Source organism: Oncorhynchus masou, chromosome 31 (genome assembly GCF_036934945.1).
Source record: "Oncorhynchus masou masou isolate Uvic2021 chromosome 31, UVic_Omas_1.1, whole genome shotgun sequence".
Classification (NCBI taxonomy): Eukaryota; Metazoa; Chordata; class Actinopteri; order Salmoniformes; family Salmonidae; genus Oncorhynchus; species Oncorhynchus masou.
This window is the reverse complement of record NC_088242.1, coordinates 67,213,983-67,236,147: the sequence shown is the minus strand read 5'-3', so window position 1 is coordinate 67,236,147 and position 22,165 is coordinate 67,213,983. Positions and strand designations below refer to the sequence as shown.

At 43.5% G+C, this 22,165-nt stretch overlaps 1 protein-coding gene across 1 annotated transcript in view; it reads left to right on the top strand.

Annotated features, from left to right (window-relative positions):
- Window positions 1-15,641: 15,641 nt before the first annotated feature.
- The window catches only part of LOC135524311 (transcription factor Maf-like), a 103,922-nt gene continuing 97,398 nt past the window's right edge, over window positions 15,642-22,165 (top strand). The window contains exon 1 of the mRNA XM_064951737.1: window positions 15,642-17,066. Within this exon, the coding sequence (XP_064807809.1) occupies window positions 16,090-17,066 (977 nt within the window). The 5' untranslated portion in view covers window positions 15,642-16,089. The remainder of the gene's footprint in view (window positions 17,067-22,165) is intronic.

Genomic DNA, 22,165 nt, shown 5'->3' with positions numbered 1-22,165 from the left:
TGGAAGGATGGAGTGTTTATCGCTGTCTGCAGCCAGAAATACTGCTGCTGTTAAATCAGTAGGAATGAGCTATTGGGCTATTGTACTATTGTGCTATTGTCTTATAGCAGAGATGCGTAGCATATAAAAGCTAGCAGATTAGAGCTTTGCGTCGCTCTTAGGAGAGTAACGAAGTTAAACAGGCAGATTGAGAGAATTTTGATCAGAGCTAGTTGTGATGATTTTGACTTTTGCCTAAATTGTTTCCATACCAGCCAAACCCTCTCTGAAACCAGTGAAAGACTATGTCACAGCCTGACCATAGTTTGCTTTGTATGTTTCTATGTTTTGTTTGGTCAGGGTGTGATCTGAGTGGGCATTCTATGTTACATGTCTAGTTTGTCTATTTCTATGTTTGGCCTGATATGGTTCTCAATCAGAGGCAGGTGTTAGTCATTGTCTCTGATTGGGAACCATATTTAGGTAGCCTGTTTGGTGTTGGGTTTTGGTGGGTGATTGTTCCTATCTCTGTGTTTGTTTGCACCAGATAAGGCTGGTTAGGTTTTCACGGTATGTTTATTGTTTTTTTCATGGTTATCTTTTATTAAACATGTATCAAAATAACCACGCTGCATTTTGGTCCTCCTCTCCTTCAATGGAAGAAAACCTTAACAGGCTATATTCCACTGTTAGTACTGTTGGAGCACTAGAAACACCACCAAGCCAGCTTTGGCACATCAGTAACAGAGATCTGAGAACTAATAGTTGTCCAAGATTTCACACTTCTCAAACCTTTCATATGAATGACTTCCACTCTAATCAAACTGCTCAGTTCACATTGTTCCTGCTTACTGGTTCAGTAAGTGACAAACAAGGAGGGTTTCCTCACTAGCTGGTAACCGACCTAAAGCCCTGACTCAAGTGGGTCTTGACTTGGTTTTGAGTGGTGTGTATTCTGTGCCCCCTGACTCCATACCCTATTGACCCTAGAGAGTCAGGTTATTAGGGGGAGGGGGGACGGTCACTGAGGGGATGATGGAGGAAGTGGCCATGCAGCGTTAGGTCAGATTGTGAAGAGGGGCAGGGATGGAGGTGTAGGGCAGAAGGGGAGTGAGGTACAGATGAGGGGTGGAGGTAGGAAAGGAGGGAGGTGGAACAAGGGGGACAGAGACTGCTGCCATATTTCTTCATGAGGGAAAGAGACAGTGACATAGCAGCGCCTTTATCAATGGCCTGTCACAGGAAATGAGGACGGATAGTTCCTGTGTTATGCGGCAGGAGAATCCTTCAAGCATCAACGGGGTGGGCGCTCGCTAAGAGGAGGACTCCTAACCCAGCTAATGCATGTGGTAACTGCTAACAATGTGTGACCACTCCTCTTTCTTCTTCGTGCTCACTGTAGGACATTCTACAGTATGTGTCCAACTGTGTTTGACAATTTGAGAATACAAGATTGGGTTAGCCCGCTAAGTTAAAGTCTAGGCATTCATTCAGGGAGCTGTGTCCCTGCATCAGCTTTTTGTCTCCTCTCTCTCTCCTGCTCCCTTCCCCTCTTTATTATCCACTCTCTCCCATAATTATTAAGTGAGTAATCTGAATGACACATCCCAGTCCATGCATCTCTCTCTCTCTCTCTTGTTCTTTCTGTCTCTCTGAATCCCTCCATCCCTCCCTCTCTCTAGAATCATTAGTGACTGTCCCATGTTGAGAGCTGAAGGAAGTTTAATGTGAACTACGTCTCCCAGGGGCCCACTCCTTTACTTCCTGCTGGAGGAATAAGCTGCCTATTGATTAGTTATCAGGACCTAATTGGGCTGCGATCTCCCTTGCCACCACACCGCCCTAGATGCAGTATATGACACACACAATTTACCCAGATGACAACTTCAGCCTCTTTCTTTCTCTCTCTCCATTTTCTCTCTTGTCCTCATCAAATACCAGGGAAAGATTATTCAATCTCTCAAATGATATGGCCAGAATGAGGCCCAGTCAGATTTGACGCACGGTGGAAACTATGATCAACTATTTCTGGTAATTTTCTCCCTCCAAATAAACTCTTGCCATTCTAATCACATTTTTAAAATGAGAACGACGCTGCAGCTTACAGAGAGAAAACTTCTCCAAGCTCAGTAAGCTCACCGTTAGCACTGGGATAATTCCCTGGGAGGGATTTCAATACAAAGTGAGGCGTTGGAAGCGGATAAGCAACAGGAAGGGTGTGTGTGTTGCTGTGTAAGAGCATCCAAATCTACACTGAGTGAGCAAAGAGCCATGACTAACCCTGGTTAAGACTGTTCGCCTGTTTTAGGGAGAGCTTATAGAGACTTTCCTCTCTCTCTCTCTCTGACTCTCTCTGACTCTCACTAGCTCTCACCCTTCCTCCCTCCCCCCATCTCTCTCTCTCTCTGACTCTCACTAGCTCTCACCCTTCCTCCCTCCCTCCATCTCTATCTCTCTGACTCTCACTAGCTCTCACCCTCCCTCCCTCAATCTCTCTCTCTCTCTCTCTCTGACTCACTAGCTCTCACCCTCCCTCCATCTCTCTCTCTCTCTCTCTCTCTGACTCTCACTCTCACCCTCCCTCAATCTCTCTCTCAATCTGATTCTCTCTCTGACATTCACCAGCTCTCACCCTCCCTCCTTCCCTCCATCTCTCTCTCTCTCTCTCGCTCTCACCCTCCCTCCCTCCATCTCTCTCTCTGACTCTCACTAGCTCTCACCCTCCCTCCATCTCTCTCTCACTATCTCTCACCCTCCCCATCTCTCTCTCTCTCTCTCTGACTCACTAGCTCTCACCCCCCCCTCCCTCCATCTTTCTCTCTCTGACTCTCACTAGCTCTCACCCTCCCTCCCTCCATCTCGCTCTCTAAATTTGACTCTAACTCTGTGTGTCTGAAATAGAGCTTCTCTTACTTGGCTTTATCAATCCCTCTCCTCTCTCCTGCAACTTCCCCAGGAATTAAGACCATTTACACTCTGAGCAAACACATATACACATGCACACACACCCCCTGAACACACCAACACTTTGCTTGGCTCCCCAGACAGAAACAACATGGCCAACTCTCCATTTAGCAGCCAGATTAATGCCTTTTACAATCCCTCCCACTGCTCTATCGCTCCTTCAAAACCACATCTGACAAACATCTAATTTCTACACTCAATATTGCCATCATCAAAAGTCTACTCGTTACATCCGCTCTGTTCATCATTCAGCCTTCCTTCATCCCACCGTCCACCACAGATCAACCTTCCTCTTTCCCACTCTCGTCATCCCTTCTTTTTCCAGGAGGACAGTGGCTAACCCAGTGGAAGGGTACTTTATTTATTTTTTGTCTAGTACACACACACATTTCATCCTAATTACCGCCAGCATACTATGTCTGTCCTCTACACTTCAATTGTCCAATGAAGGTCTTTTGGGCCTCATCGTCATGGTTTTTAACTACAACTTAATAAAATCAAAATGTCTGCTATTGAGCGAGAGTAGTGGCTATCTATGTTGATGGATGGTTGTGTGAGGCCAGGCCCCCCTGTGGGTTCTATTGTCTCTATCTCCCTCTGATGGAGTAGAGAGTGAAACAGAGAAATCTGAATTTAGTGTGTATGGTGACTCACACGCACACCTCCAATCACAGAGCTACTGGGATGATGTTCCAATGAGAAGGACTGATGAGGGAATTATCAGAGAGAGCAACGCCAGCTTTAATGAAACAGGGTGTTGAGGTGTTTGTATTAGGCCTGCTCCTCTCTTTCTCTGAAGGGGAAGCAGTATGGTTAGTAGTGCAGAGGGTTGGGCTAGGCACAGGCGTCGTTTGTACACTATTACTTGTGAGAAGAAAGGAAAATATTCACATACTGATGCATACATCTGAACCAAATAGGATAGTAGACAGGGTGGCATGCAGCCTACTTTACTGTACTGTGCTGTCTCACAAAGACTCACTGTAAGTGTTTGACCCACTGAAAATAGCCACGGTGTTCTTGCAGTTTACAGAAGGAGAAACAGAAAGAGAAAGAGAGGGAATGGGTAATTCTGCAATCATTTGGCCTGTCCTGCCCACTCCGTGCAGATGGTGGAGAGTGCAGAGACCCCCCCCCACCCTCACCCCCCCACCCCTGATGACAGAGGTAGGGGTCTCTGACTAATGAGGAACTTCATATGTATACCGACCACATAAATAATACCCTACAGTATACACACCCTATAAATAACAGCATGCACACACACACGCACAAAAGCACGGACGCACATACACATACACACGTACTGAGCATACGTATACATTTGAGTCATTTAGCAGACACATATACAGTAGCTCCCAGCCCTCCCTCGACCTGCAATATGAATCACAGTAGATGAGAGGCCACAGTTCTGATGTTACACTGCTAACATAAGGCTGAGTCGCAACACAAACACAACTTGTGTCAGAGCTAGAAAAATATGCATATTTACAGGGAAACATCGCATATGAGGATACACATTGTGAACATGTACAAAGCCCTTACATAAAACTGACTGTGTGGACTAACTTTACCTTTCAGATGTTCTCCTGCATTGGGCACAGTGTTAGCAACTACCTGCACCTCTCTACATGCACGCAACCAGCAAGCACACACACACACACACACACACACACACACACACACACACACACACACACACACACACACACACACACACACACACACACACACACACACACACACAGGCTCACACACAGGCACACACACAAGCACACACACACACATGGGGTGACACATGGTGTGGTTCACTAATGAGCCTAATGATGTAGCAGTGTGTGTCTAATGAGAAAGGATGAGCTCAGGGCCTAGGGTTCACAGCTAGGTGTGTGTGTGTGTGCGTGCGTGTGTCTTTTCTTTTTAAAATAAGGCATGGCTCTCGTCCACAATTAAAAACAGATGATTAGTTTATACTATTCGAGATAAAAGTGATGTCAGGTAAACTGGAATATATCATATCTTTGAGCTAATTTGGGATCTCTCTGATAGTCTGGCAGTGAGTGTAAACTTCAACCAACAGTCATATTTACACTGGAATCATGTGGAAAATGCACTAAAAATACAAAAGTACAGTACCAGTCAAAAGTTTGGATACATCTACTCATTCAAGGTTTTTTTTGTTATGTTTACTAGTTTCTACATTGTAGAATAATAGTGAAGACATCAAAACTATGAAATAACACATGAAGCAACCAAAAAAGTGTTAAACAAATCAAAATATATTTTAGATTCTTCAAAAAAGCCACCCTTTGCCTTGATGACAACGTTGCACACACTTGGAATTCTCTCAACCAGCTTCATTAGGTAGTTACCTGGAATGCATTCAATTAACAGGTGTGCCTTGTTAAAATATCATTTGTGGAATTTCTTTCCTTCTAAATGTGTTTCAGCCAATCAGTTGTGTTGTGACAAGGTAGGGTTGGTATACAGAAGATAGCCCTATTTGGTAAAAGACCAAGTCCATACTATGGCAAAAACAGCTCAAACAATCAAAGGGAAACAACAGTCCATCATTATTTTAAGACATGAAGGTCAGTCAATTCAGATAATTTCAAGAAATTGGAAAGTTTCTTCAAGTGCAGTCGCAAAAACCCTCAAGCACAATGATGAAACTGGCTCTCATGAGGACCGCCACAGGAAAGAAAGACCCAGAGTCACCTCTGCTGCTAAGGATAAGTTCATTAGAGTTACCAGCCTCAGAAATTGAAGTCAAAATAAAAGGTAAAAAGTAACAGACACATCTCCACATGAGTGTTTAGAGGAGACTGTGTGAATCAGGCCTTCATGGTCGAATAGCTGCAAAGGAACCACTACTAAAGGACACCAATAAGAAGAAGTGGCTGGCTTGGTCCAAGTAACACGAACAATGGACATTTGGTCTGATGAATCCAAATTTTAGATTTTTGGTTCCAACCACCGTGCCTTTGTGAGATGCAGAGTAGCTGAACGGATGATCTCTGCATGTGTAGTTCCCACTGTGAAGCATGGAGGAGGAGGTGTCATGGTGTGGGGGTCCTTTACTGGTGACACTTTCTGTGATATATTTAGAATTCAATGCACACTTAACCAGCTTGGCTACCACAGCATTTTGCTGCGATACGTTATCCTATCTGGTTTGAGCCTACCGGGACTATCATTTGTTTTTAAACAGGACAATGACCCAACACCACACCTCCAGGCTGTGTAAGGGCTATTTGACCAAGAAGAAGAGTGATGGAGTGCTGCATCAGATGGCTTGGCCTCCACAATCACCTGACCTCAACCAAATTGAGATGGTTTGTGATGAGTTGTACCGCAGAGTGAAGGAAAAGCAGCCAACAAGTGCTCAGCATATGTGGGAACTCCTTCAAGATTGTTGGGAAAGCATTCCAGGTGAAGCTGGTTGAGAAAATGCCAAGAGTATGCAAAGCTGTCATCAAGGCAAAGGGTGGCTACTTTGAATCTAAAATCTAAAATATATTTTGATTTATTTTAACACAAACTTTTGACTGGTACTGTAGGTGGACACCTCTTCAAATAAGTGGATTGTGCTATTTCAGCCACAATAGTTTCTGACAGGTGTATAAAATTGGTCATACAGCCATGCAATCGCTTTAGTCAAACATTGGCAGCAGAATGGCCTTACTGAAGAGCTCAGTGACTTTCAACATGGCACCATCATAGGCAGCCACCTTTCCAACAAGTCAATTTGTCAAATTTCTGCCCTACTAGAGCTCCCCCGGTCAACTGTAAGTGTTGTTATTGTAAGTGGAAACGTCTAGGAGCAACAACGGCTCAGCCGCGAAGTGGTAGGCCAAACAAGCTCACAGCTGAAGCACGTAGCATGTAAAAAGCCTCTGTCCTAGGTGCCAAGCGTCTGCTGGAGTGGTGTAAAGCTCACCACCATTGGACTCTGGAGCAGTGGAAATGCATTCTCTGGCATGATGAATTACACTTCACCATCTGGCATTCCGACAGACTAATCTGGGTTTTGCGGATGCCAGGAGAACATTACCTGAATGAATGCAGAGTGCCAACCGTAAAGACTGGTGGAGGAATAATGGCCTGGGGCTGTTTTTCATCGTTCGGGGTAGGCCCGTTGGGCCAGTAACCGTAAGGTTGCTGGATCGAATCCCTGAGCTGTTGTTCTGCCCCTGAGCAAGGCAGTTCACCCATTGTTCCCCGGGCGCCAAAGACGTGGATGTCGAAAAGGCAGCCCCCCCCCCCCACGCACTACTCTGACTCAGAGGGGTTGTGTTAAATGTGGAAGACACATTTCAGTTGAAGCCATTCAGTTTTACAACTGACTAGGTATCCGTCTTTCCCTTTCCCTTTGTTCCAGTGAAGGGAAATAAAAAAGCTACAGCATACAATGACATTCCAGACGATTCTGTGCTTCCAACTTCGTGGCAACAGTGACCTGGCCTGCACAGGTGAATTGGAACACCGACTGCAAGCCAAGTCTAATCGCCCAACATCAGTACCCAACCTCAATAATGCTCTTGTGGCTGAGTGGAAGCAAGTCCCAGAAGCAATGTTCTACCATCTAGTAGGAAGCCTTCCCAGAAGAGTGGAGGCTGTTCTATTGGCAAAGCAGGGACCAACTCCATATTAATGCCCATGATTGTGGAATGATATATTTGACGAGCAGGTGTCCACATACTTTTTTCTCATCTCATAGTACATTAGGGTACTGTTTGTCATATTTCATATGTAAATACACTGGTCCAAAGCAGATACACTGAAGGAAAAAGGTGAGGCCGAGGTCTGATGAATGAAGGTTTGAATTAGAGTGCAATAGAGACAGATGGTGCAAGTGGAGGAGTGTTAAAGAGAGAGAGAGAGAGAGAGAGAGAGAGAGAGAGAGAGAGAGAGAGAGAGAGAGAGAGAGAGAGAGAGAGAGAGAGAGAGAGAGAGAGAGAGAGAGAGAGAGAGAGAGAGAGAGAGAGAGAGAGAGAGAGAGAGAGAGAGAGAGAGAGAGAGAGAGAGAGAGAGAGAGAGAGAGAGAGAGAGAGAGAGAGATGGTTCTTTGTTTCCGTGGAGTGGAAGCTTATTATCTTAATATGCATTATTTTATTCCCTTCATAAAACACTGGCAGAGAAAAGTGTTACCCATTCTTGTAATAGCTATTCACAGCTCCCTCATTCTATTGCAGAAGATACAACACTTAGTTAAAACCCCCCCAAAACACTTCATTCTCTCTGCTGCTAATTAAATGAGTGTCTGAGATCTGATGAGGCCCATTGGAACAGCAGCAGTCTGGTTCTTCCCCCATTATGAGTGAGACTAGGATTTAATATACATATTAAATAGAGTTAATACATGGCATTACATTGTGATTCTTAGTTAATATGAAGCCAACCTCCCATTGGGGCTATAATGAGAGATTATGAAGCACAAGCTCAGTAATGGTGGATTCCTTACATGTAGTTAATGTGGGTTTATTGAAGTTACATTGAGTTTATCTGCCATAATAAAGTGTACTGGGAAGTGAACACACAGTATTGTCAGATGAATCATCAGTGATTCTCCCACACAGACACACACTTCTCTCACGCTCCTTCCAGAGCAATGGAACAACACAACTACAGATGTAGATTAGAAAACATGAACATTACAGGAAAACAAAAGGTAAGCATACTTCAAAATGAAGCAGTGCTCATAGGATCAGGAGAACCCGGTCACAGATGTAATCATTTGTAAAGTCACAGCAACAGTAAATCACAGGCCAGCCCTGAAGAGAACACTTTTACCCAGGACACATCAGTGCTCTCCTGCGGTGAACTCAGAAAGGTCACATTGTCTCTCATTAACACCGTGGGTATTTGGGATAAAGCCGCTCATAGTTTCTGATAAACCCACCCACAGTTTCTGAGAGGACACAGATTGGACAGGCAATTATTTTGACAGTCCGGGAGCCCTTCTATTGGAGCAGGTCCATACTGAATCAGTGAAGTGAAACAACAGTGAAACGAAGGGATACAATGTGTGGATTCCAGGCTAGAGAAAATATCATGACCTACAAGATCTGTAGGACTACCTATGGCTTCCAGAAACTGTTAAAACAATGGAATCGTATATTCCTGCTTTGTATGGTCCATCCATTCTCAGCAACAATATGAATCATATACATTATTGAAAACTAATAATTACATTATTATTAGAAGGAAATACCATGTGCATTAGTATTATAGCTATGACTGTGTAATAAAACAACTACTTGGATAAAGAAATACCATGTTGATTATACGAGCGAGTTAGTCTAAATTACATTGCTTACAAATGTGTATGACTGTTTCATAAGACATTTCATTTACAGAGATTTATCGCAACTACACTTTACAGTACTTCTGCTAACTAATGATGACTAGCTATGTGTTTCCACAGCAGCAGCACAGTGGCATCAGAAGGGACAGCTCTCCTCTCTGATATTTATTGAACCCATCAGAGACTCCTCCTCAGAGAGAGCCTCCTCTGTTTGGTGTTTTAATGAATAAAAGAGCGTGTTTATCCTCTGTGTTTAGCGTTAAGTCCCCATGAACAGTCACAGGGACCAGGAGAATATTTACTTGAGTTGTGGCACAGGGGACTTGGTGCTGTGCTGCTGGAGGCTTTGTACTTCTAGATGTTGCTTCCTCGTGAGAATTGCTCCACAGAGAGACCACGTTATTTACTCTCCTCTCCTCCGAGGAGTAGCCTGTTCTGTTCATTAGAAGGGGAACAGGCTCTACTGGGGATCCCTCCATATCAGAGCAAAGAGACAGAGCGATATTTTATGGCCTGTAGGCTGGACATGGTGTGTTATGTAGAGTTATGAAGAGCTTATAGTGAAAGTGACATATATGACCTAAAAGTCCTGGTCCTATGACCATGTTTAGTGTTCTTGCCTTGTTTTTCTTCTTTCTTCTGTTTAAAATAAGAAATGCTCACTTTACCCGCTCTCACATCCAGAGGCTTGAGGATGTGTAGAGTTTAGGCAGAACCTGTAGGGGAGAGCAAGTTAAGTCCAAAAAACATGTTTTCACCAAGTCAAATGAAGTTATGGTGTTAGAGGTTTTATGATGCTTGTATTTTTACTAGGGATGGGCAACTGGCGGCCACGCGGATCAATTTTCTTTTTTTAGGTACTCGGTGGGGTCTCAACTTACTCAATAGTAGAATTCACAAGGTGTAATTTCTAAATTTGGTTGTGCATCAAAATCAAATCAAATCACATTTTATTTGTCACATACACATGGTTAGCAGATGTTAATGCGAGTGTAGCGAAATGCTTGTGCTTCTAGTTCCGACAATGCAGTAATAACCAACAAGTAATCTAACTAACAATTCCAAAACTAATTTCCTATACACAGTGTAAGGGGATAAAGAATATATACATAAAGATATGAATGAGTGATGGTGCAGAGCAGCATAGGCAAGATACAGTAGATGGTATCGAGTACAGTATATACATATGAGATGAGTATGTAAACAAAGTGGCATAGTTAAAGTGGCTAGTGATACATGTATTACATAAGGATGCAGTAGATGATATAGAGTACAGTATATATGCATACATATGAGATGAATAATGTAGGGTATGTAAACATTATATTAGGTAGCATTGTTTAAAGTGGCTAGTGATATATTTTACATCATTTCCCATTTTACAGCATCTGCAGTTTTTCTTGTTATGTCAGTCACTGATAGTCATTCAATTAGGCCGTGTCAGCGAAACATTTTTAGATAGGTAAGTTAGTCTAGTGGCCAGCTATCTAAACTGGTAACAATCGTGGGCCAGCTCTAAATGCATGTGTGGGTGTAGATGTGTGTATACAGACTCGCAAGCCTCTGCGGCCCATCATGATGAGGTCAGATCTTTTGTGACCCCCCACCCCATAAAAGTTAGCCATCCTTGCTACAACCTTTTGACTAAATTAAATGCTATTGGAGAACAGCAAAAACAAACTAAAGGGAGCCCAGCAATTACCACTTTGGCTGCTGTAGGTTAATTCACCTCAGTCGATCTACAAACACACTGATCAAAAATATTAATGCGATATGCAGCAATTTCAAAGGTTTTACTGAGTTATTGTTTATATAAGGAAATCAGTCACTTGAAATAAATACATTAGGCCCTACTCTATGGATTTGACATGACTGGGCACACAGATATGCATCTATTGGTCACTGACACCTTTTTAAAAAAAGGTGGGAGCGTGGATCAGAACACCAGTCAGTATCTGGTGTGACCACCATTTGCCTCATGCAGCACAACACATCTCCTTCACATGGAGTTGATCAGGCTGTTGATTGTGGCCTCTGGAATGTTCTCCCACTCCTTCAATGCCTGTATGAAGTTGCTGGATATTGGCGGGAACTGGAAAACGCTTCCATTTTCAGCTTCCAGGAATTGTAAACAGATCCTAGTGACATGGGGCCGTGCATTATTATGCTGAAACATGAGGTTATGGAGGCGGATGAATGGCACGACAATGGGTCCCGGGATCTCGTCACGGTATCACTGTGCATTCAAATTGCCATTGATAAAATGCAATTGTGTTCGTTGTCCATAGCTTATGCCTGCCCATACCATAACCCCATAGCCACCATGGGGCACTCTGTTCACAACGTTGACATTAGCAAACCCCTCACACGATGCCATACACACTGTCTTGTATCTGGCAGTACAGTTGAAACTGGGATTCATCCATGAAAAGCACACTTCTCCACCGTGCCAGTGGCCATCGAATGTGAACATTTGCTCAGTGAAGTCGGTTACGCCAAACTGTAGTCAGGTCAAGACCCTGGTGAGGACGACGAGCACGCAGATGAGCTTCCCTGAGATGGTTTCTGACAGTTTGTGCAGAAACTCTTCGGTTGTGCAAACCCACAGTTTCATCAGCTGTCCGGGTGGCTGGTCTCAGATGACCCCGTAGGTGAAGAAACCAAATGTGGAGGTCATGAGCTGGCGTGGTTACACAGGTGTCTGCGGTTGTGAGGCAGGTTCCCGAGTGGTGCAGTGGTCTAAGGCACTGCATCTCAGTGCAAGAGATGTCATTACAGTCCCTGGTTTGAATACAGGCTGTATCACATCCGGCCGTGATTGGGAGTCCTGTAGGGCGGCGCACAATTGGCCCAGCGTCGTCCGGGTTTGTCAAGGGTAGACCGCCCTTTTAAATAAGAATTTGTTCTTAACTGACTTGCCTAGTTAAATACAGGTTGGACGTACTGCCAAATTCTCAAAAACGATGTTGCTTGTGGTTGAGAAATTAACATTACATGCTCTGATTGGACATTCCTGCAGTCATCCAATTGCATGCTCCCTCAAGATTTTAGACATCTGTTGCATTGAGTTATGTGACAAACTGCACAGTTTAAAGTGTTCCATTTATTGTCCCCAGCACGAGGTGCACCTGTGTAATGATCATGCAGTTTAATCAGCTTCTTGATATGCCACACCTGTCAGGTGGATGGATTATCTTGGCAAATGATAAATGCTCACTAACAGGGATGTAAACAAATTTGTGCACAAAATGTGAGAGAAAAAAAGCTTTTTGTGCATATGGGAAATTTCTGGGATTTTTTATTTCAGCTCATGAAACATGGGACCAAAACTTTACATGTGTTTATATTTTTGTCCATGGGAGGAGCCTATTTTTTGCTCCTGCTGAGATATGCTCCGTTTAACGTTAGTTTCTTACTGCATTCTTAGCTGGCTAAGTAATACTAGCCAAAGCCCTTCAATGTTACTGCAATAGAAGTCTCTGTCGGCAGCTAGCCACCTGACTGACTGACTGACATAGGCCTATCAATAAGCGACTACTTACCAGCTGTGCACAAATTCTCAGAGAGGCAGTTTTTACTTGTGTAGGGGATGTCTGTAGACACGACAGATTTTAAATGGCCTTTTTCCAGCATCTCCCAAATACAGGCACGATGAGAACTGTCAGATCAAGAATATAAGTGTTCCTAAGCTTCAACACTGGGAGCAATATTTACATGTTGAACCATAACTTTATTGTGTACCAGATATAATTTTGTGTTTAATTAGAAAAAATGACAGAGGTCCGGACCTCGGTGTCCTCATGTCTAGTTATGACCCTGGTGGTAATATCTAATTCAGTAGAGAAATGTGTAGGCGGCTTAACCTACCCTGTCCCATGACTTAATTTACCCTGTCCCAAACTTAATTTACCCTGTCCCATGGCTTAACCTACCCTGTCCCATGGCTTAACTTACCCTGTCCCATGGCTTAACTTACCCTGTCCCATGGCTTAACTTACCCTGTCCCATAGCTTAACTTACCCTGTCCCATGGCTTAACTTACCTTGTCCCATGGCTTAATTTACCCTGTCCCATGGCTTAACTTACCCTGTCCCATGCTTAACTTACCCTGTCCCATGGCTTAACTTACCCTGTCCCATGGCTTAACTTACCCTGTCCCATGCTTAACTTACCCTGTCCCATGCTTAACTTACCCTGTCCCATGGCTTAACCTACCCTGTCCCATGGCTTAACTTACCCTGTCCCATGCTTAATTTACCCTGTCCCATGGCTTAACTTACCCTGTCCCATGCTTAATTCACCCTGTCCCATGGCTTAACTTATCCTGTCCCATGGCTTAATTTACCCTGTTCCATGCTTAACTTACCCTGTCCCATGCTTAACTCACCCTGTCCCATGCTTAACTTACCCTGTCCCATGGCTTAACTTACCCTGTCCCATGCTTTACTTACCCTGTCCCATGGCTTAACCTACCCTGTCCCATGGCTTAACTTACCCTGTACCATGGCTTAACCTACCCTGTCCCATGGCTTAACCTACCCTGTCCCATGGCTTAACTTACCCTGTCCCATGGCTTAACTTACCCTGTCCCATGGCTTAATCTACCCTGTCCCATGCTTAACCTACCCTGTCCCATGCTTAACTTACCCTGTCCCATGGCTTAACATACCCTGTCCCATGGCTTAACCTACCCTGTCCCATGGCTTAACTTACCCTGTCCCATGGCTCAACCTACCCTGTCCCATGCTTAACCTACCCTGTCCCATGGCTTAACTTACCCTGTTCCATGCTTAACCTACCCTGTCCCATGGCTTAACTTACCCTGTCCCATGGCTCAACCTACCCTGTCCCATGCTTAACCTACCCTGTCCCATGGCTTAACTTACCCTGTCCCATGGCTCAACCTACCCTGTCCCATGCTTAACTTACCCTGTCCCATGGCTTAACCTACCCGGTCCCATGGCTTAACTTACCCTGTCCCATGGCTTAACTTACCCTGTCCCATGGCTCAACCTACCCTGTCCCATGGCTTAACTTACCCTGTCCCATGGCTTAACTTACCCTGTCCCATGGCTTAACTTACCCTGTCCCATGCTTAACTTACCCTGTCCCATGGCTTAACTTACCCTGTCCCATACCTGGGGTAAGTTTAGCCAAGAGACCAGTTTTTTTGGACAAGCTATGTTTTCAAAACTGTAATGTTTACATTAACTATTTCCAGAGATACACAACATCCTGAAATATATATAGATATCTTTGTGATAAAGAATACTTGACTTCCCTTGACGGAGTGAGGCTGAATGTAAATATGACTTAATTTACCCCAATCTCCCCTAATATGTGTTATTGTCAAGCAAAGTAATGATAAACAGAAACAGAGAACCCTTGTATCTTCAGAGGGGATCATATCACCCACCTGCCATTTCTAATGTTCGTTACCTCGGCCACTGTTTCATTCCAAAGGGTGGCGCTGTTGGGTTTGCTAACAGCCATTCACATGGCCGGACCCAAGCTTTCACAACCCTATCGACAAAAACACAAGTGTACAGTACTTTAAATGACTTCCCTGACCAAGAACTGCTACCAGAGAATATGAAAATCGTCAAAGAAAATACGTAGGCTATCAGTAGAACATAGAACGCATAATTGAACATGTCCATAAGGCCAGAGTTGTATAAATTGCTCTGAATTAGGTTTTATACACGTATAGGCTGAGAGAAGTGAGTGCAATTTGACTGGTAAATGTTCCAAGATTAAGCGGTGTTTACGTTAATGAACCTACATCGTTTCACAATGAAAGACATATTAGTTCTAAATACTTACACGCTACATAATATTCCTAGGGCCTACTAACTACCACCTAACACTACCCTGATATTATAAGCAATTGGATATATTATATTCGTTTTAAAACCCCAATGTTTAAAAGGTATAGCCTATACCTCTTTGTTATGCTGACAAAAATAGCCTACAGTTTGATTGATTAACGTCAATAGTGTCATAAACTTCTGTAAATCTATTGATAAGGTAGCTAATAGACAATTAACTGTATTTTCTATGTTGCTTATAGCCTATGTAGGTATTTATAGACAACTTTATTGAAAGAAACGGGATGAACATCTACCTGTTGAAAATCGTAATAATCAATAGGCTATGTCTTTCTTTATTTTGTTTTCACTGTCTTTAAATTCTAGTCCGGAGTGAGTTAACTGATAGGCTCGTTCCTTTCCCAAAATATTGGATCATCTAATATTATGCAAATTGTCCCTCAGAGCGAGATAGCCCATTGGATGTGAGTCCAATGCCATTTCATATTTGAGCCCTGACGTCAGGACGCCTATAAAAGTCAGCAATGCATTTAAACTCGTCTGCGGGGGTTGATCCCTTTAAAAAAAATCTCTCTCCGTCAAGCCTGGCGTGGAGTTTTTTTAATTTATTATTCTCTTCAAGGCACGAATTTGCCAGTGACACCTCACGTGAACCTCCTTCAATTTCGCGCACTAATCCTAAAAGAAGGCATGAAGTGTTAAATGTTAGAAACACACAGAACTGCCTGCAGACAAGGAGAGAGAGGGCGAAAAACGAGAGAGCGACGCACGCGCTGTTCTAGTGCGTCTGTGCAAACACTGCGTTAAAGAGAGAGAGAGAAAAAAGATCCAATTTCAAAAACCAAAAACGTGCGCAGCACAATTAGGCTAGAAAACCCCTTGTTTTTTCCACATTTTTTTTTAAATAAAATAAATAAAGAAATCAAGCTGGCTCAGTGCGTGTCACCGCAGCCCGCTTTGACAGGTGCTGCTCAACCCGTTTGGAGGACTGCTGTCAGCAGCAGCAAAAGGATGGCATCAGAACTGGCAATGAGCAACTCCGACCTGCCCACCAGTCCCCTGGCCATGGAATATGTTAATGACTTCGATCTGATGAAGTTTGAAGTGAAAAAGGAGCCGGTGGAGCCGGATCGCAGCATCAGCCAGTGCAGCCGTCTGATCACCGGGGGATCCTTGTCTTCCACCCCGATGAGCACGCCTTGCAGCTCGGTTCCCCCTTCCCCAAGCTTTTCGGCGCCCAGTCCGGGCTCCGGGAGCGAGCAGAAGGCTCACCTGGAGGATTTTTACTGGATGAGCGGCTACCAACAGCAGCTGAATCCCGAAGCGCTGGGCTTCAGCCCCGAAGACGCGGTAGAGGCGCTGATCAGCAGCAGCCACCAGCTCCAGTCCTTCGATGGCTATGCTAGAGGGCAGCAGTTTGCCGGATCGGCCGGGGCAGGTGGCGGCATGGCCGGGGAAGAGATGGGCTCAGCAGCCGCTGTGGTATCGGCTGTTATCGCTGCAGCAGCAGCGCAGAACGGAGGTCCCCACCACCACCACCACCATCACCACCACGCCGGGGGACACCACCCCTCCACCGGGGTCCCGTCCAACGCTAGCTCGGCGGCCAGCCACCAACACATGGGACACCTGGACCTGGACGACCGGTTTTCGGACGACCAGCTGGTGACCATGTCAGTACGGGAGCTGAACCGACACCTCCGCGGGGTCAGCAAAGAGGAGGTGATCCGGCTGAAACAGAAGAGGAGGACCCTAAAGAACAGAGGCTATGCCCAGTCATGCCGCTACAAGCGGGTCCAGCAGAGACATGTTCTGGAGGGTGAGAAGACGCAGCTGGTCCAGCAGGTGGACCACCTCAAGGCGGAGATGTCGCGACTGGCCAGGGAGAGGGACGCATACAAGGACAAGTACGAGAAGCTCATCACCAACGGCTTCAGAGAAAACGGATCCAGCAGTGACAACACCCCCTCATCCCCAGAGTTCTTCATGTGAGTTTCACAGTTTAGAAAATTGTATCTTTTTTTTAAAAGAGGAAAATAAACTTGTTAATTTTGTCAGGATCGTAAAGTTTCCGTGCGTAAAGGTGGGGATTGGCAAAGACGCAAATTAATATTTTTAAAAAATATCTTTACACATTTTGTGGTGATATTTAATGAGAATGCGGTTAGGTAAATGTTCCGTGTTAAATTAGGTTTGTGGATTACATTGTTAGAAATAGCCTGTATAGATCTTATTCGTTGTGTGTTGCCGTCGTTATTTTGTATTTTAAAAAGGACAAAGAAAACATTTGTGTGCATTTTGTTTCGTGGGACATCTCCCTCAAAAGTGTCAAGTGATCATTAATAATCTGTGTTTACAAAACTTGCTCAATCGGCCTAAATCGTAAATTTAGGCCTACAGTACATGTAGTCAATTTAACTGAAAGGTAACTCTTAACTATTTATTTTGTTTTAATGTCTTATTTGTAGGCTATAATTTACCCCAATTTCATATAGTCTATGTTTTTCATGTTTTGAGCATTCAAACAGTAAGCCTATGGCATAATATAGAAGACGTTATATACCCTAAATCAACCATGCAGGTCATGTGCGCTATTTTGCTGTCCTTTCGGGAATACTTTTGTTACATTTTCTTGGATGACAACTGCATGTTATGTATTTATATGGACTCATCGCTTTTGGGGGGATTTGGGACCAAACATTGTGAGGGACTTCATCCTCCATCAGTCTCCTCAACCCTCAACTCAACTCACCTCTCATCCCCTCCTCACCTCTCGCCGTCCCTTCTGACATTGAGCCTCATTCTCTACACACAAAGCCGCTGACGCATTACCTTTCACTTGCCAGGCTAGGATTATGCCTGGAGAAAGACAGACAGGACATTTGGAATTCTATCTTCTCTTGAACGGAGTGCTGTGTGTTACACGGTCGTGCATATAGCGGTGTGTAGCCCACTATTCACCTGATGGCCTTTTGTGGCCTATTTATAGATTCCTGTGGATTCCTTTATCATTTAAAAACGCATATTTTAATTCAGTGAATATTCAGTCAATGTGGTTTTTGTTACGCAACGGGTTGCTTTTTATGTTTGAATATTGTAAGATTATTTAGATTAAATGTAGGCATACGTTTGTTTATTTTTTGTCCAAATGCACGAAATTATTTTCCTTCTTCTTTTCTTGTCTGATACAAGTATCGAAGAAGGAAATTACATAAAGGACAAATCAGATATAGGTTTAAATGCATACTCATAAACCAGGTAAAGCTTCAGTCTTTCTTTATCAAAGGTGTGATGACGAATCGTCATTAAGAGGTGGGGAATCTCTTCATCTGAAATGTGTCATTCTCTGAAAAGGGAAGGAGTTGCTGGACTGTATTGAACGCATGTTACCCGAAACCCGGCGGGTCTAAACCGATCGGAAAACTGTTCACTGCTGGGAATTGTTGGAAATATTTAGGTGATATTCAATAACTATAATGTTGCTATATAAAATGTAATCATGGTGAACTATGGATATATTCTTAAAAAGATGTCCTGGTGTCTAAGGAAATGACTTAAACATTGTTTGGACAACACAGTGTTCAAACTGGAATATTAAAATTCCTACCATTCATCAATAAATGTTTATGAATGGAAAGTTAGACTTTCATTAATGTTCATGTTTATTAATGCATGTTTAAATTATTGTTATGCTGACTTTATCACCCGTTTTACTTGCCTAATAGGCTACACTTGTGGATAAGGCTAAATTAGCCCTAATTCTTGGTTAAAAAAAATGAAGTTCATAAAAGCATTCGGGAATTGCCTATATGCCTTTCATTTCTGTGGTTTCCTATTATACCTTTCGTGTAAGATCAATACACTTTTGCCTCCTGCTGTGCTGTAGGCTATAGACACATCTTAGGAGGACAACATAGACCTAAAGCAAAAAAAAATGTTTTCTTGCTTAGAAAAGCATACAGTAACTTTATGTTGTTTTGAAGACGCTGCAATAACGTGTCGTATTTAGCTCTTCCGCTGTGTTGTACAGAAATACGATTTATTTCACCTGTTGCTTAATTGCTTAAAGAGAATTAAAACAGTCCAAACTAAATATTCCAGTTTATTTAGACATTAGGCCTAGGCTACATATGCGGATTGTTTTATACACACTTCACATGACGCCGGGCACAGGTCCCCAGTCCCATTGTGTTCATAATTAATTTAAGAGCTAACGTTTGCTCTTTGCTCCGTAGCAGTCGAAAAACTCGACCCTGAACCCTTTAACTCAACAAGTTAAATTGTAAATATGGCATGGAGATATATCCTAGTATTTAGTTCAATAAAAACGGTCCCTATATTTACCATAAGGTCAATTGAAGGGGAATTAGGCCACTTGATGCGCAGAGGGGAGCCTGGACCGAAGTTCAACATGTCATATTTTTACCCGAAATAATTGTAAACGAATAGGCTACACATTGCTCACTGTTTGCTTATGGTGGAACAAAGGCTATTAGTCCAGTGTAAAACATTTTTTTTACTTTTTTGGAGTCGGAAGATTTTTAACGCAGGGAAAGTCAGATCGTGAACCTCTAAATGGTTGTTCCATTTCATTGCCATTCTTGTCAAATTTCTTCGTTCGATTTTGAAATCTGAAATAGGCTAATCAAATGAGTAGACGAAAGAAATACATATTTCGTTATGACTTTGACAATGTTACAACTACGCGGGACAGTTTTCTAAATGGAAGAATCCTGCATGTGGTGCATGTCTTTGTGTGCTGTGTCTGTTTCGTCCCTTTTTACCCGCAGTGCTTGATTCTTTATACTATCCCATTATTCTGCATAATAATAGGTAATAATATTATCTTCTTGCTAATGTTGTTAAGTTCTGGTTTGCATAATCATATGTACAGTTCTGACTGGTATGAAGGCGAGGTTATAACAGAACACGCGAGCCTTAAAAGGAAGGCAAGGCTATGCATTCCTCATAAGCATACCTAATACCTATATGGACATTGAATGATTTTGTTATTGGCTATCACTTTTCATTTCATCATTACTTCTTAATCTGTAGGCATTCTAGTTTGGAAAGAGTGAGAGGCATAGATGGAATTCATTTCCACATGAGATCACCTACGTATTGCACCTGCTTTTTGGGCTGTGCTCGTTTGACTGTGTGCATGCAATGTTATGTGTGAGGGTGCTAAAGAGAGTGAGCTTTCTTTAAGCATGCATGAGCTTGAAACACTTTGGAATAAATATTCAAAAAGCAAATTCATTCCATTTAAGCAGATAACAGTTAACTCATGGGTTCCCTTTACATCCTGGGTTAGCAGCATGGCTGAGATAAGTGTGTGTGTGTGTGTGTGTGGAATTCAGAACAATCAAACGGATACTGCATCGTAGCTCACTGTCTCTGTCTGTTTGTCCTCTAACTTTGATACCTCCCCCATCTCTCTCTAGTTTTGATAACTCTGCAACTTTAAGGGAAGATGGCCGCAGTCTGTTCCCCACCCCCAGGTGCTACTCATACACAGAGCACGGAGAGGTGCAGGCTGGGATATCATGGTCCTCCCCCGGCCGGAACGGACTATTTCCCCTTTGACTGAGAGAGGGAGGGAGAGAGGGAGAGGGAGAGAGGGAGAGAGGGAGAGAGAGAGAGAGAGAGAGAGAAGCCTTATGCTTCTTTAAGATGATAAACGATGGGAGAAATGTCCAGGCAGAGGGGAGAGGGCCTTTTAGTGGTCCTGTGCAATTAATTTATAGCCCTGCCTTCTGATTAAGTCAATACAGTGTGCTATTTAATTACATTTGTGTTCTAACCTGGAACTGGAGACACCATACTTATTTCAATGCACCTCTTTACTCCTACAAGCAGATATAATTAGTGGGGTTTGCTGTGTGATGGAGCTCTGGCTCTGGCACAAGGTCCAGGACATTAGCTTGAGTCTATATACCTTACTTGTGTTAATAATCATATGAAATCATACATTCAAACATTTGGTGTGGAATGTCAGTGTGAAGCTTTTTTCAGTGGACCTATGTTAATCATGAACAAGTTTTCATCCTATTTTGGTGAACTTCATATTTTAAACCATTTTCTACATTTCTACACATTATGGTGTTCTTACTCATTACATTTCTGTAATTTAGCCATGGGAATAAGGCAGGTTGTGTATTGGTGCAAACTTGGCGCTAAGCCCCTACTGCAGAGTCTGTTTTGTTTGTCCATGGAAGTGTGTGTGTGTGTGTGTGTGTGTGTGTGTGTGTGTGTGTGTGTGTGTGTGCGTGTGTGCGTGTGTGCGTGTGTGCGTGTGTGCGTGTGTGCGTGTGTGGTCTTTCCTGCTTGTATGTGCGTGTGTGTGTGTCTTTGCTGCTTGTATGTGCGTGCGTGTGTGTGGGAGCCAGAACCACTATGAGGTAGGATGCTGTGTTACCAGATCACTTCCTGTGTAAGAGCAGCCAAGGCAGAACAGAACAGAGAGGACACAACACTACTTCCTCTTTACACCTGTGTTACCAGATCACTTCCTGTGTTAGAGCAGCCAAGGCAGAACAGAACAGAGAGGACACAACATGATTCTTTACACCTGTGTTACCGGATGACTTCCTGTGTTAGAGCAGCAAAGGCAGAACAGAACAGAGAGGACACAACATGATTCTTTACACCTGCGTTACCAGATCACTTCCTGTGTTAGAGCAGCCAGGGCAGAACAGAACAGAGAGGACACTCGTACCTCTTTACACCTCAGCATCACAACAGATGTAACACACACACACACACACACACACACACACACACACACACACACACACACACACACACACACACACACACACACACACACACACACACACACACACACACACACACACACACACACACACACACACACACACAGATATTATATTAGGATTAATTGAATCAGCATGAAGTGTAATTCCGTTCTCTGTCCCAGCATATTGACTGGTGTGCTGTGATCATTTCTACTATGTCCAATGATCAGGTTATTACAGCTAATGCAGTTGTCTCCTGTCACAATATTGGACTTTCTCTCTGAGGTCAACAATGGGAAATCACTTTGAAATGCATTCTTATTGACATT